Source organism: Merops nubicus, unplaced genomic scaffold, assembly GCF_000691845.1.
Source record: "Merops nubicus isolate BGI_N331 unplaced genomic scaffold, ASM69184v1 scaffold5114, whole genome shotgun sequence".
Lineage (NCBI taxonomy): Eukaryota > Metazoa > Chordata > Aves > Coraciiformes > Meropidae > Merops > Merops nubicus.
This window is the reverse complement of record NW_008606093.1, coordinates 65760-74075: the sequence shown is the minus strand read 5'-3', so window position 1 is coordinate 74075 and position 8316 is coordinate 65760. Positions and strand designations below refer to the sequence as shown.

Below are 8316 nucleotides of genomic sequence, written 5' to 3'. Positions count from 1 at the left end.
CAACAACACTATTTGCTTTGGGCTGACTAAACTGATTCATTCAATCAACACTGTTCCCTTTTCCCCCTCCAGGTTCGTTGTTTTGCTTTAAAACCAAAAAGCAATAGCTGTGAGCTGATCTGAATTTTGGTTGTTTTTTTTTCTCCCCCCCTCTCACCCTCCCGTACTTATGGGTTTGGCGACCGGGCTGAGAAATCCATTACCCAGAGGGATCCCAGGCCAGCCTAACCCACATCTGACAGTAAAAGAAACCAGATTCTCCACATCTTTTTAGCCCCTGGCTTCCTTCTTGGGCTTTCCTACACGCCTCCTGCTCCCACCGAGGCTGGTGGCCGGGCTGGGTGTTGGAGAAGACACTATGCAAAGAGGCTGCACTTTCCCCTTCTCTCCTCTCTGTGGGTCCAGCTCTTGGGGTCAGCACCAGTTTCCAGCAGTGGTCCCTCATCCTGGCCACATCCCAGCCCAGGGCCAGCCGTCGGTGAAGCCACCTCCAGTCCTGAAACCCTACGAGCGCCCAAGCAGCAGCCAGACGGTGTCGAGAAGAAGCACCAAGGAGGCACCAAAGATGGACTTAATAGGAACCTTTAATGCACAGCAGGAGCTGCCGGCAGCCTTGCGAACGAAGGCAGCACCCGGAGCCACCCCTGCACTCGGAGTGGTACAAAAGCCCAGCTCACCTGCAGCACCCCAGCACCCACCTGGCATCGCCCTCCGGGGCCCTCGCAGGCAGGGCGGTGTCACCAGCCACCTGTGCCACCTCCTCCTGGCCTCCTCGGCCACCACGGCACCGGGGCTGCCTGCCCCACGTCTCCTGCCCAGTGGTGGGGTGAGTGGGGCAGGCAAAGAGGGGGTCACCCTGTGCCCAGCAGCTCCCCTCTGCCCGGCGGGTGTCTTGTCCTCCCAGGGTTTTGGGTGCGTGTAGTCCAGGAAATCCAGTAAGAAAAGATTAAAAAGGAGAGGCTTTGATGCTGAGTCTAATTAGGTAATTTCTTTTTTTTTTTTTTCCTCTTGAAAAATTAAAAAAAAAAAAAAAAAGGAAAAGAAACAAAAAGTCCAACTTGCTGATTCCTTGTTTCTCTGCCATCTGCAGGAGAAAGTCCCGTTTGGCCTCGCTGTCCCCTTCCACTCCCTCCGACCACCACCCGACCCCGAACCCCACCGAGCCGCTCAGCTCCTCACGAGTCCTCGACTCCTCGGAGTCCCTTCGCCTCCCACAGCTCCAGGCCCGCACCGTCCCTCACCGCCCCTTGGACTCCCCGTAGGTGTTGCGCAGCATGGAGACCATCTTCTCCTCGCAGGTGACCCTGGTGTCCCTCAGGATGCTGTACCAGAGCACGCCGGGCGGGCGGGGCTCCTCGCTGCGGCAGAACAGGTAGGGCATGGTCTCGGTGCGGCTCTGGATGTAGGCGCTGCGCAGCAGCGTGGAGCAGTGCCCGCTGACCTTCTCCAGCCTCCTCAGGATCAGATGTGCCTTCCTGGAGGGGACGGACAGAGATAGGGACAGAGCGGGGCGAGCGATGCGAAGAGGAGACCGGGAGCCAGGGCGTCTGGGTTCTGCCACCAGCTCCGTCTCGTGACAAGAAGGGATGAGACCCATTGCCTAAGACGTTGGCTTTCCTGTTTCAAGTGGGGAGGAGCTCTGCTTCGCCCAAAAGTTTCACAGCAGCTGGTCAGGAGGGCTGGAGAGACCTTAGCTTCGTGCCCTGGGGACACTGTCTGCTCTGGCTAGATGGTCACCACCACCACCAGCACATGTGCTAGCCCCCAAGCACCCTGGTGAGACCCCCAGCACCTTACTGCTCCCAGCCAACGAGCCCAGCCCTTTCTTTCCTGTTTTCCCAAGTCTCCAGGAGGCAAATGGCCCAAAAGGACTTAAACTGGAAGAGCGAGGAGTAAAAGCACAACACATCAAGACAAAACAAAAGAAACCGGTAAGAAACTAAGAATCCCCTGGTGGGAGTCTGAGAAGTGCTAAATCAAACACAGGGAAGGGAAGAGGCTTTACCTCAGTGGGCCAAAAGTCACAGATTATTTCCTCTCCCTCTGGTGGCACAGGAGCGGGAGGACTGGAGGAAAGGCTGTAGGAAACTGCTCACCAGGGCTGCATGGGGAACACTTCCCTGCTCCTCCCCGGGGGACAGGCTCAGGGTTGGCTTCCCAGGGGAAGGGAAGAGCCAAGGGAGTTGGCCCTGCTTGGACAACACCCTCTGGTGCCCATGTATCCATTTAACCTCTAACAAGAAGCCTGGTGAGCTAATTGGAGCCTCGTTAGCTACACACACACACATAATAATGATGTCAGGGGCTGAGCTGTGCCCAGCTCTGACAGAAAACTCCTACTCATGGTACTCCCCACAGCAGCCACCTGACCTTCTACAGCATCTGGTGCTCCCACTGTGTGGCAGGACCTGATGTGCTGCCAGGAGCAGGTCCTTTGCTGCTGGCTGCCACAAAGTTGTGGAATTCTGTGATGGCAGGAGATGCTTTCAAGTGAAGACTGGTTGTTTACAGCTCAGCAGAGCAGCAAGTCAAAGTCTGTGGTGACTGTCACTACAGCTAACAAACTTCAGCAAATCACAGTCCTCGGCGCTGGGAGAGACCAGAACACATCATCTGTGTCACCTCCTTGCTGGGATCAACCTGCCTTGATGAATATCTATCTGCCTAACCTGTTCTTAGAGACAGGAGCTGGTGAGCCTTCCAGTGCTCACCGACCCCAACACTGAGAAATTGTTTCTTAACATCTGCCTGAGATGTTGGGTCTCCCTATTTTTATTTATTTTGTTTAAGGGGAGGCTGAGCAAGCACAGGGCCCATGGTCAGCCCACAGGATGGACTTTTACCTGAGCTGACAGTGCTCAAGAGGAGACCATTAAGCCAGAAAATGCTTCTCCTCCAAAAGGGCAACTCCCATCTCTCTAAGGCCACAGCTCCACGGTCACCTTTATTGACTGTACATCATCTCCACAGCCAGCCAGGGGGTTCTGGCCCTTCCCCAGCCCATTTGCTTCTGCTTATGCAGGTGTCCATGGACCTGAATGCTGTGCTGACATGGGGAAGTTGTCCACCCAAAGGCCAGCCAAGCAACCTGTGAGTTCTCCCCCCAGGTCAGATCCCACTCCAGCTCACCTCAAGGCCTTTCCCAGCTACAGCAAGAGGGGAGCAATGATGAGTGGCCATGATCAGCCTTTCAGGCAAACCCCAGTGGTGGGTAACCATGACTTGGCCCTAACAACACAAGGAATAGACACCCCAGCACATACTTACACATCTGCTGGCCAAACTCTTCTCTTCCTCTTCTCCCTTCTCACCACTTCACCCTTCTCCTAATCTCCATAACCTTCTTCACCTCTCTCTCATTTCTCTCCTGCACAACCTGCCTTTTCCTCCTTTTCCCATGGCCTCCTCTACTCTCCCATTTTCATTACTTGCTTCATCATACTTCCATGGTCATCTGGATTTTGCTAAAAAACACCATGTTGCCCTCACATCCTGATACATCCTCAGGTCTCTCATCCAGACAAACATTCCTACATGTGAAGATCAGCTCAAGGTTGGCAAGAAGCCCAGTGGCCAAACCATCCAGACCTGCTGATGTGCTGGAGGCTGTGCTCCTCATGGGGCAGAACTTCACACACCTGCTGCAGCTGCAGGTGTGCTCAGGGCTCAGTCCCAGGAAAACAGCAGAGTTTAAGGGTGGGATGCAGCACACGATGGGATGGCCCCACAAGGATGCTGAAAACACACTGCACCGTGGGCAAAGAGGAGACAAGGTGATGGGGGGGAGGGAATCAGGCCCCTTGCTTCTGGTGTCTGGTGTCAAAGCCCCAGTTTTGATGGGTCTCACTGCTTGGAGGCATTTGTTTCAGTGGGGTAATGAAGTCATGTGTAAATGTTAGATTTGGCTTTTGGCTGTCAGCTGTTCCCTCTTGAAAAAAAAAAGGAGAAAGAGAGACAGAGTGGGTGAGGGGAGGGGTGAGAAAGAGAGAGAGGCTTTCTGGTGGAGGCTGGGTCATAAATCACAGGAGCTGCTCTCGGGCTGCCAATTTAACAGCATAAATCAAGCCCTGGGTATTACCCAAGGGCTCCCTGTGGAGGGCTGTCGGGTCAGAGCGACCACCTTTCCAAATACTGGAAATGAGATCTTCCCAAATGCTGACCAGCCTCATCCCTGCCAGCACTGGGTATTTATTGCCTTATTACAGGGCAGGAATTAGGAGAGGGTGGCAGGGGAGTGAGTGAGGCAGGGGGGTCCAGCTCAAGGCTGCCTGGGGCCAGACCCCCAGCCCTTGAGGGGACAACCCCATCCCTGTCCCCATAGCCACAAATGATAAGGAGGGGGATTTAAAAACAGTGATGGCCCTACGTGGCTGCTTCCCTCTGTGGTACCTTGTGGCACAGGGGGGGAGAGGAAAGGGCAAGGGGATGTGGTGCACTTTCCAAGGGCTCCTGCATGAACCAGGGACCCCAGTGCATGGAGTGTGGTGCAGTGATTGCACGGGGGCTGGGACACCGAGGTCCCTGCTTACCAGCCCAAACTCTGCAAGGACGTGCCCTAGAGCAGGACATGGGTTACCTCCTGCTCTGCCCAGCCCCGGGGGTGCTCCCAACAGGGACACTTATCCCTCAGCTGCCCAGGAGCAGCATCAACTCATCTTGATGGCTGGTGTGGGATGAAAATGTATCCAGGGCCAGCAAATCCCTGCCCAGTCTCACCTAGGAGGAGGTACCAAAAGAGAATGAACCAGCACAAAGCAGCAAAGAAATGAGACCTGAGCTGCAGGGGAGGATTTGATTCCCAGGACTGCTGCAGGGAGAGGGTGGCTGCCTGGCTGCTGTGTTCCCATATGGGGTGATTTTGTCATAAATTCAGATTTTTCCACTCTACTGAGAACTGACCCGGGTCTGTCAGACCCTTGTGTGGAAGGACAACGAGTCCAGGACTCGATGGCCTCTTATCACAGCCTCTCATCAGTACATTGCATTCCCCCTCGGTACCAGAAGGCAGATGCTCTGGAGATGTGCTTTGTCTCCTCCAGCCATCCCATCTGCCTGCCCGGGCGACCGAGCCGAGGAGAGGCTGTGAGCCCTGGGCTGGTGCCACATCCTCACCCCATTGTTGTCAGTGGCCACAAGCAGGGGCATGGAAGGAAGATTTTAACTTAATTATTTGTCCAACCTCCTCCTAAGAGCCAGGCCCTGTTAGCAGTGGTCATAAGAATCGTCCTGAAAACACAATAAAAGAAAATAATAGAGAAATCTCCCTGTGTCAGGAAGCACCCTGGCTGCACAGATCCATGCACAGTAGCATGAAACCTTCACTGGTTTAGACAGATTCTTCTGTTCTGTTGGAACAAATTAACTGTGTGAGATTCACTTGGTGTCTATAAAAGGAACAGGGGGGAGCAGGAAAGGGGCTGTTGTTGCTAAAGGAGACTAGCAGGATGAGGCAAGCCAGGTGCCAAGCTGCTGCTGAACACAGAAAGTCCTGGTTTAGGGCCACCTATGAGCTAAGTTTTTAATGTCTCCTTAATGTAAACGGTCTGGTTGGGACATCTGGCTGTCAGTGTGGCTTCAAGCAAGCAGCTGTTTGCAGTAACCTGTGGCTCTCATGGAAACTGGGCTCACGAGGACGCCAGTGTGATGTATTTATTACACGCAGCCATCAGCCTCCCTCTCCTCGCTCCGTTTTATGAGCAAACGTTCACTGCAAAGCTGAGGCTCATCTGATAAACATTTCAAGGTACGAAAATGAACATCCCCCTGGGAAGGAGAACAGGCTGTCAATTAAGATGGTGTAAGGAGGTGGCCTCCCTTGGCAACCCCGCGCTCGCCTCCCGCTACGTCAGCGCCTCCGTTTCTGGCCCGGCTCCCCGAGGAGAAGGCTGGAGAGCAGAGCTTTGCTGCTGGAGAGCCTGGCACCCACTGCCGTGGTGTTTAGAGATGCTTCCCCTTGGCTGTGAGCTCTCAAGTACAGAACAGGGGCAGGGGAGTGCTGCGAGGAGCTCCTCTGGCTCGCTGAGGAAGACAGACAGCAGCCGAATGGAGCGCTGGCTCCGCAGGCAGCTGGGTGCAGAGCTGGAGATTCAAAGGTCACCCTGCAGAGCTCTGGGCTTGGTGCAGGTTTTGGGTTAGATGGCATCCTTCCATTAGTGTCTTGGATGTCAAGTGACAGAGGAAATAAGGATGTGTAAGAAGAGGCTGGTGGTTCCCAGGGATTTAGTAAAGAGAGGAACAACTGGAAAGGGCAAACCAGTGTGCAGGGCCATCAAAGGAGGAAGAAGGCAGTGGGATGGGTGAGCATGGCTCCATGCCAGAGGCTAAGGAACCACCAAAGAAACTCTAAGGTCATCTCTGGAGGAAGTCAAATCCCAAGCCAGCCTGGATTCATGTCAACTGTTGTGAGGAGACATCATCCTTGTATTCTGGACAGATCCTCAGCCTCGTCCAACATGCAAATAGGAGCAATGGGGAGAGAAGGAAAATATTTTGCAGTTATTCATGGACTGCAGGACCCCATTCCTCCACCTTCCTCTGCTCCAGCTTCTCAGGGAACAGCACGTCAGATGAGGCTGATGGATGAACTGTGTCTCTGAAAACTTCAAAGCAGGTCAAGGCTATTTGAATCCTGTAAGAGCTCTCCAGATCTCCAGAGGGACACAGCTACTTCTGAGCATTTCTTGCTGAGAACTTCCAAAGGGGCAGGGTGACAGTTTGGCCTTTGCTGGGACACTGCCAGGACACTGGCAGCCCTTGGATGAAATACAGTTCATGGACTTGTGATCTCTTAGAGCCTCACCACCCCTGGCACTGCACACTGGGGCTCTGTAGGTGCAGTCCCCCTGGAGAGGTTGCTTTTTATACTCCCAGAATCAATCCTCTCCCAGTCCTCCTCAGAGCATGAAAAGTAAAGAGAAAATGTTTCCAGCATAAAGCTGTGTATAGGTAACAGACAAGGTGCTGTGCATCCCTGCATGGTGTCAGGGGCACCACGGGGCTAAAATTTAGGAGGATCTCTCTAGTGCCTACATCAGCAAGTTGACTTATTCTTTTGGGAGAGAGCAAAGGTGGAAAAGGAAATTTGGGGAATATTTACAGTTGTATGGCAACCACAGACCACTGTGAGAAAAATTATATGTTAAGTAAGATAAACAAAGAAATAAATAGAAGGAAATGACCATGAAACATACTATTTAGAAGAGACAAGTTTACCACATGTAGATTGCTCAGTCATTGACCCCTCTGATAGCATCATATAGCAAATCTATAGACAAAAGTAATAATCTGTTCACTAGCAACTCAGCTCTGCCCTTCCAGGGGCTCAAAACTGTTCTTGGCACACCTGGAGTGGGAGGTCCTCTTCTGGACTGTCCCCAGGGAACATTGTCTAGGTGTGGAGGAAGCTAGAAGGAAATGACCATGAAACATACTATTTAGAAGAGACAAGTTTACCACATGTAGATTGCTCAGTCATTGACCCCTCTGATAGCATCATATAGCCAATCTATAGACAAAAGTAATAATCCATTCACTAGCACCTCAGCTCTGCACTTCCAGGGGCTCAAAACTGTTCTTGCATAAGAATCATGCCCCTGCAGCTGGGTGTTTGCATTGCCCACGTCCCTGACCATAGAGGAGGCAGCAGGTGCCCAAAGCCACACCTGGAGTGAGAGGTCCTCTCCTGGACTGTCCCCAGGGAACGTTGTCTAAGTGTGGGGGAAGCTAGTCTGAATGCAGGATGGCAGAAAGGATCTGTCCTGTGTGCAGAATGCATCTCACTAGCAGGGAGTCAGGCCTGGAGGTCACCTCACGTTCCTTGACACCAGTGTGCTCCACCAAAAAATGCCTGGGAGGGATTCTGCTGCTCCTTATTACCTGGCTAGATGACACACACAAATACTGCAATACAGGGACCACAGAATCATAGAATAGAATGTCTGGGCTGGAAGGGACCTCCAAAGGTCATGTAGCCCAACCTACCATGCCATAAGCAGGGACATCTCCAACTAGATCAAGCTACTCAGAGCCTCATCCAGCCTGACCTTGAATGACGCCAGGGATGGGGCCTCCATTGCCTCTCTGGGCAACCTATTCCAGGGATCTGTCACCCTCATATTAAAGAGCTTTTTCCTAATGTCTAACCTAAATCTGCCCTTTTCTAGCTTAAACCCATTACCCCTCGTCCTGTCACTACAGACCCTTGTGAACAGTCCCTCCCCTGCTTTCTCAAGGGCCCCTCTTAGGTATTGGAAGGTCACTATAAGGCCTCCCCAGAGCCTCCTCTTCTCCAGGCTGAACAGCCCCAACTCCCTCAGA

General features: G+C 52.9%; 1 protein-coding gene across 1 annotated transcript in view; it reads right to left on the bottom strand.

Moving 5' to 3' along the window:
- Positions 1–1002: 1002 nt before the first annotated feature.
- The window catches only part of LOC103772203 (astrotactin-2-like), a gene marked incomplete at its 5' end in the record, with an annotated part of 35310 nt that continues 27996 nt past the window's right edge, over positions 1003–8316 (bottom strand). Inside the window, one exon of the mRNA XM_008939525.1 lies at positions 1003–1475. Coding sequence (XP_008937773.1) covers positions 1238–1475 — 238 coding nt within the window. The remainder of the gene's footprint in view (positions 1476–8316) is intronic.